Raw genomic sequence first — 14950 nt, 5'->3', positions numbered from 1 at the left:
CACAGGTTTTCAAAATTAAGCATTTTAGTTGGCAAAATATCTCAGGTGTTTAAGAAGGGTAAAATGATGCTCTTCAGTCAATATCATATAATGACGATGTCCATGTGAGTGAAATAGTCATTTTTGACACTGGTTACCAACCCCGCCTCAAGGCATTGTGGGAGTTCATAGGTAGTTTTTGAGACTTCTCTAAGAATGCTTGGACAACAAAAATAATACTACCAGACAATCTCCTGATTTCGTTTACTACTTATCAGCAATTATCTCAAGTTTCATGACTCTTTGTTCCAGAAAACTGCACCCCCAGAAATTGTACCATCCACAGCAAGGAATAGGTATATCTAACTTGAGAAGAACCATTTCACTCTGATGCAACTCGGTCATCTGCATTTGTGAAGGAGATAAAGGAAGGAATTTTCCTTGACTTTGACCTCTACCACCAATCTCTCCTAGGGCCGGATACAGTGAAAATGCCATTCCACATCTTTCCAAGAGGACCTGGAATTAATGGACCAACCTCAAATGATTCCAGGTGGCAATTTATGCATTTTCCCATTTTTTCAGTTATGAACTTTGCAAATCACCCATCATTTCTTTTCTCTACATTGAGGGAATCTTCCTCTAAGATACGATTTATGTGCCCCAGAACAAATGCGCTCGGTGGTAGGCAGCTTCTGAAATGGCTCCCACATGTATAAACATTTACAGGAAGGCATATATGAATAACTGTAGGGATATGTGTTTACATGTTTATTTTCAAGTATAAAGTAAAGCACATAGGGGCACAATTATAGATACTTCCGAGACACAATCTAACACCTCACAGGATTGATCTACTGGGTTTGAGGGCTTAGGACAGTAGGTAGTCTAGTGGGGCAACTCAGTCAATTAACATAAGACAGTCCATAAAGACATGTTCTGCATCCTAGTTTGCTGAGTAGCGTCTGGGGTCTTAAAAGCTTGTAGGACAGTTGGCATTAGAGCACCCAGCTAAGCCACACCCGATTCCTGACCCACAGAAACTGTGTAATTAAAATTGTTGTTTGTTAAGCTACTAAGTTTTGAGGTAATTTGTTACGCAGCAATAGATAACTAAATACATTCTCCTTTTATGCAATAAAACCTACTTTAATTTCTGAAATTCTTCAACAAGGCTTGATTTCTGCCCAGGAGACATTCTGGCAAAAATGGTTCCATTCACCAGAATCTGAAGAGAAAAAATATCAGTGCAATATGACTAGGAAGAGGATCACTTTTTAAACAAAAGAATAAAAACCCAGTGCCATCGAGTCGATTCCGACTTATAGTGACCCTAGAGGACAGAGTAGAACTGCCCCATAGAGTTTCCAAGGAGTGCAGTGAAACATTACCCCTGGTTACCGCATCGGGTGGTATATCTTTAGACCAAATTTTGGGAAAGGGAATAAGAGGGTTTTACGCTTTAGTATTTAACTTTAAGTTTTCCATAGCAACTCTATTACTTGTTTCCACACCACTTTTCTGAGATGGGATAACCTCTAATTAACCATAATAATAAGCAGTAGAGCATATGGAATAAAAATGCTCAAGGAAACGCAGTTCTTTTTATTAAACACCGTATAAGTGCAGCATACACAAAGGGAAGGGCAATGGACTGGGAGTTGAGAAACAAGGTTCTATTCTCAGCTGTCTCAAGTAACTGTGCAAATGTGAGGTAAGCCACTAACCCTCTCTGGGTCTCAGCTTTCCCATCTCTACAATGAGGGACGGGACTAAGAGCTTTCCAGGAAGCCTTTGGGGTCTAGAGTCTCTGGTCCTTAACTTGCAAGGCAACAGAATGCTCAAGACGCTGCTGATAGATGATTGCTACCCTTGGTCTGTTCTCTGCTTTTCTTCCCCCTACCGACAGCACAGCCTCTTCCACCACTATTTTAAATAGGCCACACAGAAGACTGGATAACGAATGATTCTGAAAATAAACTGTGGGGCCTTTGTTTCCTCCTCCTGTAATTTAAGAATTCAGACAGGAAGGCTGATGTGAGTTGGTGGCTTTGAGAGAGAAGCTGACTTGCAAAACAAGCAGCATGTTTGGAACTCTCTGGTGGTTCTTTCTCCTTGGTGAGGAATGGATGAAGGGTGCAAGCTGGGATCGGACCAGCCACGGGGTTTAGGGGACACATCAGATCTGAAACAGAGAAGGGAGACCATGGTGTTTGTGTGGGACCAGGTAGGCATGGTCAGGGCCAGGGAACTTTTGAAGGAGCCGCTCCCCTTTGGACGTGTCCATTCTCTAACTCAAAGACAACCTCATTGATGACATTCGCTACTCTCCTCCCCTTGTCTGGCTCACTACTAACACAACACTTCATTTCTCCAGTACTTACTTTTGGAAGCAAGCTGTAGAAATGCTGAAATATCACTTGGTATGATTTCCCACTCATTGCAAAATGGTAAGAGCTCCCTCCTTCCACATCAGGAACTGAACTGTTGCCAACGTTAATGTAGGTTTCCTAAAATTGGAAGGGTGTTATTTCTACATTGGCTCTGAATGAATGGCTCTGCCTCTCTATGTTTCACAGAAGAAAGAGCATTCGTGTTACATAACAGTACAAAGGCCAGCCAATACCCAATGTGTAATTTGTTCATGGAACTTCAGCCCATAGGAAGAAGACACTCAAAACATGCCCCCCACCTCCATGAGAGGAAAATAGGATACTTTTGACCATGCAGTGTTCTGAATCCTGTCCTGGGAGATAATAAATGTGATAAGTTAGTCTACTGAGGAGATCATTCCAAGGCACCAATTAGTGACCCCAAAGAAAAACAGGAAACATTCTTCCCTCCTCTTTCTTCTCCTCACACAAACTTCTATTTCCCAAGATCTCTTACCATTCATTCCTTCAAAAATCATGTACTAATTTCTTCTGTGCAAAGTACAAATACTCTTTCTTTAGGGCCTAATTCACATTTAGCATCTCCATTCTCCCCCACCCCAAAAGATACCTTGTTCTCATTTGGTTCCCTAGAAACCCTGGTGGAGTAGTGGTTAAGTGCTACAACTGCTAACCAAAAGATCAGCAGTTTAAATCCACCAGGTACTCCTCGGAGACCCTATGGGGCAGTTCTACACTGTCCTATAGGGTCACTACAAGTTGGAATTGACAATGAGTTTTTGGTTTGTTTGGTTCCCCAGTCCTCTTCCACACCCCAGGTTCCATTGCACCAGTACTACTCCTTTTCCGAAACGCTTCCCCTTCCATCTTTCACCCACCAATGCACTCTTATCACTGTGTTCTAGCCCCACCTGGCTCCCAGCTAGGTGGAGGGAGAAAGATTCTGATGAATGTGTGTGCACAAACATGCAATCGAGGAAAATGGTTTTGCATGCCACACTTCTCAGAGGCCTTTATATTTGTGTGGGCTTCTGAATTCAAATAGCATAGAAGGTGAGAAAGTCTCATTCATTAGAGGAACTACTCTGAGGGAAAGGATTGTACTTGGAAGAAAAAAATAGTTCGATGTGATGAATTGGGAGGCAAGGTAGGACAACTCTTCCCCTCCACCCCCAGTGACAAAACAACCAACAAAAGACAGGCTCTAAAGCATTCCACATGAGACAAGGACAGGAATTCCTTTTGTTTTTACCATCAAGGGGAGGGAAGAAGACAGAGAGAAAGAGGAAGGCCTGAGATGGTGATGTACCTGCTCCCAATGAGCAACAAGCTGCAGTAAAGATATTAAACTCATAAATGGGTAATGTGAGTTGGTGGTTTGTTAAAATCAGTGAAGAATCTGAGTTTTGTCATGCAGTGAAATTCAAGACAACTTGCATTGATGCATTTGTAAAATGGAGAGTTTGTCTAACTGCATGGAGTTTCTCAACCAGGAGCACATATTGGAATCACAGGAGAAGTGGCTGATGCCAGTCCCCCAGCCCTGCCCCGGGATGCTGATGTTATTGGCACAGTCTGAGCCCAGGCGATTTTAACATGCAGACGGGGGTGAGAAGTGCTGGTGGAAATGCTTTGCCAACTAAAACTCCAGACAGATGTGAGGGATTATTACTCTGATGACGCAGAGAGCAGTGAAGAGGCTGCTGGGTGCCATCGGGCTGCGTTCCTCCAGCCCAGGCCCACGGTGGGACCTCTGTAACCTGTGCTCACGTTCTTACCCCTCCATCCTCCTGGTTTTCAACCAGCTGCCAGGTCACAGAGGCGGGAGCAAACTGTTTTGGTTCATTAGCTTCAACAAGGATCACTTGGCTCCCTCGAGGAACCATCCCAGAATTCCTTGCGACCGTAATGGCCGTTTGAAGGTTATCACCTAGATGACAGAGAAAGTCTGCTAGTTTTCTGTATAAACCTCTGCCTTTGAGTGTCCATAGCACTTTGCTTGGTGCTATTTGGAGGCATTTATCACTTTTGCCTTATTTTATAACTATCTATCTTCCCCTCTGCCCAAGGTTGCCTGCCTCTACTGGGCAAACACTGTCTGCACTATTAAGTATCATGTCCTGTCCATTGCATACTTCCGGAACATGCGTGAATGGATAAATAAATACTTGCTCAAGTGTTTTGGGACTAATCCTCGGAGACAGATGGCTCTTAGCGCTGGACATAATATGGCTTCACTCTGGCAGCATAAAACCATCCTCTGATAGCATAAGCAGAGAAAAGAACTTAGCGTCAGCTCCTGCTTCGGTTTGATCATCAATGCCACACCTCGCCCCACAGCCCTGAGAATCAACCAGATTCTCAGGCCTTTACACTGAGGTGTCATTAGGATTCTTGATGAGAACACATCCAATCTTATGCTTAAACATTTCTGTGGGCCTATTAGCACTGGGCAGAACCGACGGTAGGAGGAGGGGGCATCAGACAAAGAAAATAAGACAGGTGTTGCCTCTGAAGCCACACACGTTGCCAGGTAAGCGGCCCATAGTGTAATAGGCTCTATAGGAGAGCATTTTTTCTTTCTGCTTCGGTCACTAACCTATCTGCAGCCTTGTTCTTATGCCCAGGATACATTCAGTTTGTCAGACCTCCAGAAATGCATACCTGTAATCATCACGGTCCTGATGCGGGCCTCGCTCAGTTCCTTCAAGACTGGTTTGGTTTCCTTTTTCAAGCGATTCTCCATTATGAGAAGTCCCAGGAAAGTTAACTCTGACTCCACCTCATCCCTTTGGATTCAGGAGAAAATCGATATTAAAATAGATCTATGTGGCTCTAGTGGTGCAGTGGTGAAGAGCTCAGCTGCTAACCAAAAGATTGGCAATGCAAATCCACCAGCTGCTCCTTGGAAAACCTACGGGGCCGTTCTACTCTGTCCAATAGGCTCGCTATGAATTGGAATCGACTCGACGGCAACGGATTTGGTTTGGTTTATGTAATGTTGAGGAGTCCTGGGTGGCACAAATGGTTAAGACTCGACTACTAACCAAAAGGTTGGCAGTTCAAACCCACCCACACGTGCCCCAGAAGAAAGGCCTGGCAATCTACCCTGTACACACGGAGTCACCATGCTTGGAATCAACTCAACAGCCACTGGTTTTTTTTTTTTTTTTTTTCATTGTGTAGCATCAACATTTGGATTTGTTTTTTTCTTTGTAGAAATTGTTTCTGATTTTTACCAAAATTCTACATGCACATGTTCAAAACCACAAAAAGAACCCAAAAGCTTAAATAAAAACCAATGGTCCTTGTCTCCTACCACCTCACGCCTTTTCTCCTTCCTGCAGTAACAACGTTGAAATCTTGTGGCAGCTGCTTCTGGTTTTCAACTCTATTTTTCCTTTAAACAACGTGCTTCTCTTCTAGCTCTCCTGGTTTTTAAAATTTGTGTTAATCACATATGCATTTTTAATTTCCAACAGCCCTTTTTTTCTGAGCTTAAAATCATTTAAGTAGATTAGACACTTATTAAGTACATACAGCATACAAGACAGCAGAGTAATAGTTGAATAGAGAGTCATCCATTTTAGCCTCTGTCTGTCACCTCCAGTAAATATAGGGCGTCAGCCTGGGCTTTTAAGAGGAATTTGTAATTGGAGGCTTGGAGTCTAACTGGATTACATGGGTTATGTAGGAACGCCCCTCTGCAATGGAATTAAGTCTCCGATGGCTTTTTTTTAACTAAATTTGAGAACCAAGAGCTCTTGCTTGATCTCTTATTGTTCCTTTATCTGCGCAGAGGTGATGGTGGCATTGCTGGAAGAACGGTGAGGAAAGGGAGAGCTAGGTAGGGATCCAATTTCTCTCTCCAATTTCAGTTCGGCCCCCTGTTTTCAGCCCCGAGTCTCGCCTCCACCTTCCACGTACGTGACAAGTCTGGGACCACGCAGGGGGAGTCAGGTTTCTGTATGCCATCTTTCTTTCTGCCTGTTGTTTAGGCTTATTCCTTCCTGCTGATTCAGTTAACCCTCCCCAACTACTTTACATTTCCCGAAATGTGTTGAAATCTCTCACCTGCACTTGTGACTTCTATAGTTCCCTTTGACATTGTTTCTTTAGTATCATGTTAGTAGGATTGGGAGGGAGAGGGAAAAATAAATAAAATAAAACACCTGGTCAGTAAAAAAAAAAAAATGCCTTCTTTAAAAGAACGATCAGAGTTGGATTTCTTGATGGAAGATATAATTACAACTTGAATGAAAACACAAGGAGTAAGCTTGTATTTATTCTCTGGAGTAGAATACAAGTTGCTACAGCATTCATTCGAAAGCCCATTTATTAAATAACTATGTGGCCCCAATATCCCCCAGCATATTTTCTCGTTTTTCAAAATGGGCAACTGAGAGCTTAACATAGCTAAGGCCGTGATAAACCTATAAGTTGTTCTTCCTCTGCCTGCCTCCTACATACCTCTGTTAATGACTTTGTTTTGACCAAATGTTAATGACTTTGTTTTTTTGTTTTAAACTGATGCAAATAACCTTTTGTTCTGTCCAGACTACCTGTGGCATACAACTCCCACAGGAAAGTTGGAGCCCAGGTATTTGATATGTATATCTTTAACCTAATAAAGAAATGTCTAGCAGGGGACTACAAAAACACCTGTAACCCTTGTAAGATTCTATATAAGCTCTAATGTAAAACTGCTCTTTGGGACTCCACAGAGACAGCCTGTGTTACTGCCGGGTCCCCGGGGATGTATGCATCTCCTTAATAAACTTTCTCACTCTTCTGACTTGGAGTATGTTTCATTGGCTCTACTGCTCCAGGGCACGGACTACTTTACTTTAGACCTTATACTAAGCACTTTTGTGAATGCTCAGCTAATCAGATATTAATCCTGACCTTAGGGATCTCAGAGAATATGATAAAAGAAAATCTACCTTAAAACAGAATTTGTTAAAGATTTTCCAACATTTAATTTTATTACTTTCTATTTTAAATTGAATTAATATTTTTCTGATTACCTAGAACTAAAAGGAAGGTTTAAAAATCTTTTCATCCCTGAATGAAGAAAACTAAAGACACAAGAGAAAGATTAGCCCAAAGGACTAATGGACCACAACTACCACAGCCTCCACCATACTGAATCCAGTACAACTAGATAGTGCCTGGCTACCACCACTGACCGCCCTGACAGGGACCACAGTAGAGAGTCTCAGACAGAGCTGGAGAAACATGTAGAACAAAATTCTAACTCACAAAAAAAGACCAGACTTACTGGCCTAATAGAGACTAGAGAAACCCTGAAAGCATGGTCCCCGGACACCCTTTTAGCTCAGTAATGAAGTCACTCCTGAGGTTCACCATTCAGCCAAAGATTAGACAGGCCCATAAAACAAAACGAGATGAAAGGGTCTCACCAGCCCAGGGGCAAGGACTAGAAGGCAGGAGGGGACAGGAAAGCTGGTAATAGGGAACCTAAGGTTGATAAGGGGGAGTGTTGACATGTCGTGGGGTTGGTAACCAGTGTTATAAAACAATATGTATACTGTTTAATGAGAAGCTAGTTTGTTCTGTGAAACTTCATTTAAAGTACAATAAAAAAAAGTATAAAAAAATGTTTTCATCTCTTTATTCTGTTTTGGGTCAGTACTATGCCTACTCTATTTTATGGCTCCTCCCCCTCATTTATTGTTTCAGGCATGGTGACCTCTTTGCTGCCCTACAACATTCCTAGCAAAATCCTGTGCCCTGGCCTTTGCATCTACAGTTCCTATTGCCTCAACTGCTCTCTTGGATCTATGCATGCCTTGATCCCTTCCTTTATTCAGATCTCTGTTCCACTGCCGCCTACTCAAGGGATTTCCCAGATCACCCATGTAAAATAGCATCCTCTGCCATTTTTGAAAACTTTCTCACCCTACTTATTTTTGTTCTTCAAGACATATATCACAACTTGACAATATTTTATAGGCTTATCCTATTATCTATTCCCCCGTTGGGATGCAGGCTTCATGAGGGCAAGGACTTCATTTTATTTACTGCTTAATTCACAGTACTTTAAATAGCGTCTGACACAAAGTAAAGCTCAATAAAAATTTGCTAAACCAATGAAGAGATGACCCTTGAGCAAGTATCTTTTTTGTTGTCCAGTTTGGGACTTTTTTCCTAAGTTGTATCAATAAACTCTTCTACTTCCCATATCATTCCAGGTTTTTGGAAGTTTCCCACCCCCCCACCCCCATTAGAAAACTTTTCTACATAGAATTTGATTGTAAGCACAATCAAAATCTTATTCCTTTGCCCTGCTTGAAAATAGTAACTAAATTCCAAGAAGCATAATAGGCTCCTGGATATTCCTCCAGGGAAACCTGAGATGGTTGGAAGTCTAGCACATTTTATTTTCATTTTTTCTTATTTTCTTATGTTCATAATAATGTCTACCTCTTCAGTGAGTCTTACTGAAGAACAACACAGCTGTATTTGTATGTGGCAACTGGGTAGTGGTCATACTCCATCCCTGTTACGTAAATCTTTTCTTCACACATGACCTCAAATTTGTGTCTTGAAAAATGACAAACTCATGTCATGGGCCTTTATGTTTGCCCAAGAAAAGCGAAACCTTCGAATGTGAAATCTGAGAATGCCTTCCATATATTCCAAATGAGCTTCGTGATTCTATATAGAAATTTAGAATGCTATGGCTGAGATCATCCAATCCTATATTTATAGATGGGGAAAAGACTCAGAGAAAAAGGGACAATTTTATTCATGATCTTAGAGTACACGGACTTGAGTTGCAAATAGTAATGTTGAATCCAGGTTATCAGCATCTTACACAGAAGGTCTACTTGTATATAAATGAGGATTTCCCTATCACCAACACAAAACCAAAATAAATCATGCATAGGTTATTTGTTACTTAATTTTCCACAGTATTTACTTATTTATTTTATTTTGGCATAGATAATTTAAAAAAAAAAAATTTTAATCCTGAGAAATTTTAAAAGAAAAAAAAAAAAAACCAGCCTCTAATGTAGAAAATTTGCCTCCCTAATATAATTAAGAATACTGAATTTTATTTCATTTAAAGAACTCAATTTGCACCCACTACCTACCCCAATATGAAGGAGGTGTAACATTGAGCCCTGAAAGAAGTGGAGTCCAGAGGCTTCTGGGAGTCTTTTAAAGGGCCAACTGTCTCCTTCTCTCCACCTCCTTATATGGGTGATACTCATGTAAGTCAGCCATAGGATCTGAGGTTGAAGGAGGGTTTGGTTGTTTTTGGTGAGATGGGAGCTGGGACTGAGGTGGGCGTGGTTCCATCCAGGGCAAAGGTAACTAACTCACTGGAATCTAACTCACTTGCTTTGTGACCTGGGCAAGGCCTTCCCAGTCTGGCCTACAGTTCCCCATCTCCAAGTCAGGATGAGATGGCTTCTCCATCTCCAAAAGCCTCCAGTAACGTGAGCCTGTGCACCTTCTGGGCTCATTCGTTTCATGCACACAAAGCCTGCCCTAGTACCAATTGCCCAGTTCCTTACCTGGCTAAATTCGCCACTTCTGAAAGCATCCCCATCTTCAGGGCTTTATGGGCGAGGGCAATGACACGGAAGCCTTGCATTGTATAATTCCTCAGCTCTTGTGGGAAATTTTTGGGCACTGTAAGGAGAGAGGGAAAGAGTAAATGCAAGTTCATGCTGAAGGCTGGGCAGCTCCTAAGCAAGACTTTGGGATGCGGTCACTCTCCCCCATTTTAACTTTGACTCCACAACAGTACTTTAATAGAAAAACTACAGCCTTGTTCAAAGCCACAACAACATCAGTGTGTTCTTAGTATGCTGACAGAAACATATGCCAAAGATGCGCTGGTCATCAAAGTGGGTTCACTAAGAAACAGCCTCAGGACTATGTCTACCTGGTGTTTTGTACACCTGGATGAAATGAGGGAAATAACCCACCCTCTAGATCATGGTTGAAAAACTACATGTAGGTCAATTTCAGCCCTTTGCCTGTTTTTGTAAATAAAGTTTTATTGCAACACAGTCATGCACATTCATCTGAGTATTGTTTATGGCTGCTTTCATGCCACAATGGCAGGATTGAGCAGTTGAGACAGACATTGTGTGACCTGCAAAGCCTAAGTTACTATCTGGGTCTTTAAAGAAGAGGTTTGCCAACCACCTGCTCTAAATGAGAGATGACACAAATGTTGGCACTGTAATCATGACTAATATTTATCATTTGTAAAGCCTTTATGCTTTATAATGTGTCTATAACAGCATTAGGAGAAAGCATAGCATAATGGGAGGTACACTGGTTTAGGTTCTAGTCTCTACTCCACTATCAACTAGCTCTCTGACATTGGGCATGTTAAGCCTGTCTCTGGACCTCAGTTTTCCCATTCATAAAAGTGAGGGGGTAACAGATCACTATGCCCCCATTCCACCAGGTGCTCCTTGAAAACTCTATGGGGCAGCTCTACTCTGTCCTCTAGGGTCACTATGAGCCGGGATCCACTCTACAGCAATGGGTTTGGTTATGCCGCCATTCAGCTTGTTGTTGCTGTTAGTTGTCATCAAGTCGATTCTAACACATAGCGACCTCATGTGTGCTCCACAGGGTTTTCTTGGCTGTGACCTTCCTGAAGCAGATTGCCAGGCCTGCCTTCAAAGATGCCTCTGGGTGGGTTCGAACCACCAACCTTTGAGCTAGTAGTTGAGTCATTCATCTTTGACTTTCTATAATTCTAAAATAATCCTGGAAATGGAGAACTAATTTCAAGGAAGCTCCCAGCTGTCTGTTTCTTAAATAAAGGAGAAAATATATCACTGAAGGTGACATTAGAGCTAAGGATCAGAGGTTAGGACAATAGGAAGAATTGGAAGGGCTGCCAGAAGAATAAGAAGGTGGCAAGCAACAGACCCAAACTCTTACGGATAGAGCAAGGGCAATAGAAACCACTTAAAACTTTAAGAGGTTGGTCACTTGTGTCTGTACAAGGTGGGAAAAAAAAGGCTGGCTATCTGGAAAGGAGAGGGTTAGCAAAAACTATGAGAGAAGGTAAAAATTAGGAAAAAAACAACAAGGTATTTCAAAGGTACAAAAGACTCCGAGCGGAGAAGAAAGTTAAAGCAATCATCTGGCAAATCTACAATTCTGTGCACAAGTTGATGGCTATCAGCAATCATAAGGAGAATATGGATGAAAATCAGGAGAAAAAGGCCAATTTTATCCAAATGAACCCATTTGATTGCAACAATATTCTTACAAATCTGGGCTGCCACTTAGAGAGTACATATGTTTATAAGACTAAGAAACAATACAAATCAGCTCAAAATCTGGCCCAGAAAGATGAAATTGCTCTGAAAATGATCAATCACCTTGCTCTGATATCATCTAATTTACTCTAATCGCATCTTTTTTTCTAAAAGATTTACCTTTTCTGTATTCTCCTCCCATCAGCCTGTCCGAGCCCTCATACATGCAGCCAGCCCCCGAGGGGTGAAGCAGCACCTCTGTCTGCAGAATTAGACTAGTGCCCATTTGAGTGCTGCTCATTTTCACCCTCTCTGGTTCTCTGACCCCCTGTGGGTCTCCCTATTCTGCTCCCGGTGCTTGTTTCATATCGACTTTCCTGATGCCCCATTTTGATCATGTTTTTCTGGCTGGACCATGGCCAGATATGTACTTAATGTCTTGAGATGATCACCCCTGTCTTGCTGGAGCAACTGGGCCCCTTCCCACCCACCCATAAAATGACCACCTCCACATACATTGATTTAGATTTGTTTGCTTTATGTATTTCAACTTTTAAAATGCATTACCTCCTAACTGGCCTGCATCCCGAATTGCCCTCATGAATAACTGCCTCCTCTGCCAGGAGACCAGAAGAACTAGATGGATCTGGCTACCATTACTGAAAGATTCTATGGATGAACCCTGATCAAAAGTGGGGAAAATGTGGAACAGAATTTTAAATTCTCATGGAATCCAGACTTTCTGGAGCCATGGAAGCTAGAAGACCCCACAAAACTATTGCCCTGAGGTAATCTTTAAACCTTAATCTTTAACCAAAACTATCACCTGAAGTCATCTTTAAAAAAAAGAATGCCTGGGGAAGTTCTGGGGAAGGAGGGGTGAGATGAATAGGTAGAGCACAGGAGATTTTTAGGGAAGCGAAGCTATTCTGTATGATGCTGTAATGGTGGACATATGACCTGTAATTGTAGACACATGATACCGTACATTTGTCAAAACCCATAGGAGTATACAACACAAAGAGTGAACCGTGGTGTAAACTATGGCCTTTAGATAATAATAGTGTATACTATGAACTGTATTTAATACTACTGTATTGATATTGATTCCTCAGTTATAACAAATTCACCACACTGACGCAAGACGCTGATAATAGGAGAAACTGTGGGTGGGGGGAGGGTGTATGGGAATTCTCTGTATATTCTGCACAATCTTTTTTGTAAACCTGCAACTGCTCTAAAAATAAAGCTTATTAAATATATATATATATACCTCCTGAAAGAGGAATTGTCAGTACCTGTTTCCGACCTGCAGAACCTGGCCACCGTCTCTGGGGCCCCCTTCATGTAGGCATGGAAGCGATCCTCCCCAGCCAGCTGAGCGACCACCGACATCCTTTGCAGGGCCGAGGAAAATGGGAACTGGCACAGGACAGTGATGGCTGCCACGGGACTCTGCAACCATCCAACAAAGAGGGGCTTTAAGAAGCTTTCGGGTGAGACTTTGGCAAATGCACACCAGCAAACAGGGGCCACTCTGCAACGTGATATGTCCCTGATGGGCCCAGGCACATGACCAAGTGGTAAATTTATCACAATATTGCTATTTTTCTGGCTGCCTAAGGCGACTCTTTCGCCAAGTTGTTTGGTCGTTTGGAGAAATCTTGATCACCTTCCAGGCAAAGATGGAAGGTCCCCTCCTCTTGGTGCTCCTCTCTCTCAGAAACAGTATTCACTCCCTCCTCTGGACTCCTGTGGCCTGACTTCACCCTTTATTATAGCACTTAGCACAGTGCATTGCACTTATTTGTACCTATATTGATTTTTCTACCAGAATATATGCCAGAGCCCAGCATGTCTAGTTTTCTAATCTTTCTACCCACTAGCGCCCAGGACAGTTCTCTAGCATATATATGTACTCAGTGAGGGTTTGTTGAATAAATTAATGGATAAGTTCAGGAATGCCAAAAAACTGTGAAAATAGGAGTTTTGTCATTCGTTGCCATTAAGTCAATTCTGACTCATGGTGACCCCATGTATTACAGCGTAGAACTGCTCCATACAGTTTTTATGGCTGTGACCCTTCGAAGGCAGATTGCCAGGCCTATCTTCTGACGTGCCTCTGGGTGGGTTTGAACAGTCAACCTTTTGGCTCGTAATCGAGTGCTTACCCATTTGCACCACCCAGGGACAGGAATACAAAAATACATGAAAGTCAGGGAAGTTTCACAAATTTTAAGGGCAAAGAACTACATGATTTAAAGAAGCGAATCATACCTGACTGGCTCTTGGTCCTGGTTTTAATATTACGTTTGAGTCCGACATCCCAAATGTACAGTACTCTACATTGCAGTCTTCCATTTTCTGTTTTAAAATGAAAACATTCATAAGATTCCTTGGAGAAAAATAGTAAGAAAGTAATCTCTTATTTGCATAGTGCTTTAATCTTTTCAAAGCTCTTTTTACATATTTTTTCCTCTAGACCAACTATCTTAATACCCTTATCATCAAATATGTCCTGTGTTAATTTACCTTTGTGTAGAATGTCAAAAAGCTAAGAATACTGTAAACACATGAAGTAGTAACCAATGGAGAAGTGCTAGCTACAGGTCAATGGCTCTTCCTGAATGGTCAGGTCGTAGTAATTGGAGGAGGGTTTAAATGGAGATCAGCTCTCCAAGACAGCTGGGCACATTAGCTCTCAGGTGAGATGGGGATGGGTCCTGAGATAAGCATTGGGTTATTTATGCTATATCAATGCTATTAGCTTAGTTTATGAGCTAGAGAGTTAGCAGCTTAACTGCTCACAAGCTAGAAAACACATTTGAAAATGGTTTGCGTGGTTTGGGGGTTACAACAGTAGCAGCTATGCCATCCGAAATGCCAATATTAATCTACACTATGAGGAAGGCATTTGGATATATAAAAAGTAAATAAAAATCTCTAACCTATAGCTATGCGTTGAGTCAATTCTGACTCTAGAGATCTCATAGGACAGAGTAGAGCTGCCTCATAGTGTTTCCAAGGAGCTCCTGGTAGATTTGAACTGCCAACCTTTTGGTTAGCAGCCGAGCTCTTAACCACTGTGCCACCAGGGTTCCATATAAAAAGTAAAGGCCAGAAAGTAGGAGACTGCATCTAATCTCTGATCTTTGGCTTACTTGTTTAACCTTAGGATGTCACTTCATTTCTGCAGATCTCAATTTCATTTAAAAAATACTCTGACATCCCTTCCAGTGCTAAAATTTTTAGTCTATAAGACATTCGTCTACCATGTTATGTTTAATGGAAGCCTTCTAATTACCAAAAGGTAGT

The 14950-nt window shown here is 41.9% G+C and overlaps 1 protein-coding gene across 1 annotated transcript in view; it reads right to left on the bottom strand.

Annotated features, from left to right (window-relative positions):
* The window catches only part of ATP13A5 (ATPase 13A5), a 131190-nt gene that overhangs the window by 42080 nt on the left and 74160 nt on the right, over positions 1 to 14950 (bottom strand). The window contains exons 15-21 of the mRNA XM_049880208.1: positions 13913 to 13999; positions 12934 to 13090; positions 9920 to 10037; positions 5037 to 5161; positions 4151 to 4302; positions 2364 to 2489; positions 1128 to 1207 (exon numbers count right to left, since the gene is read on the bottom strand). Coding sequence (XP_049736165.1) covers positions 1128 to 1207; positions 2364 to 2489; positions 4151 to 4302; positions 5037 to 5161; positions 9920 to 10037; positions 12934 to 13090; positions 13913 to 13999 — 845 coding nt within the window. The remainder of the gene's footprint in view (positions 1 to 1127; positions 1208 to 2363; positions 2490 to 4150; positions 4303 to 5036; positions 5162 to 9919; positions 10038 to 12933; positions 13091 to 13912; positions 14000 to 14950) is intronic.

The sequence above is a fragment of the Elephas maximus genome, chromosome 1, assembly GCF_024166365.1.
Source record: "Elephas maximus indicus isolate mEleMax1 chromosome 1, mEleMax1 primary haplotype, whole genome shotgun sequence".
NCBI classification, from domain to species: domain Eukaryota; kingdom Metazoa; phylum Chordata; class Mammalia; order Proboscidea; family Elephantidae; genus Elephas; species Elephas maximus.
The sequence above is the reverse complement of the archived record's forward strand: the minus strand, read 5'-3'. Positions and strand labels throughout refer to the sequence as shown.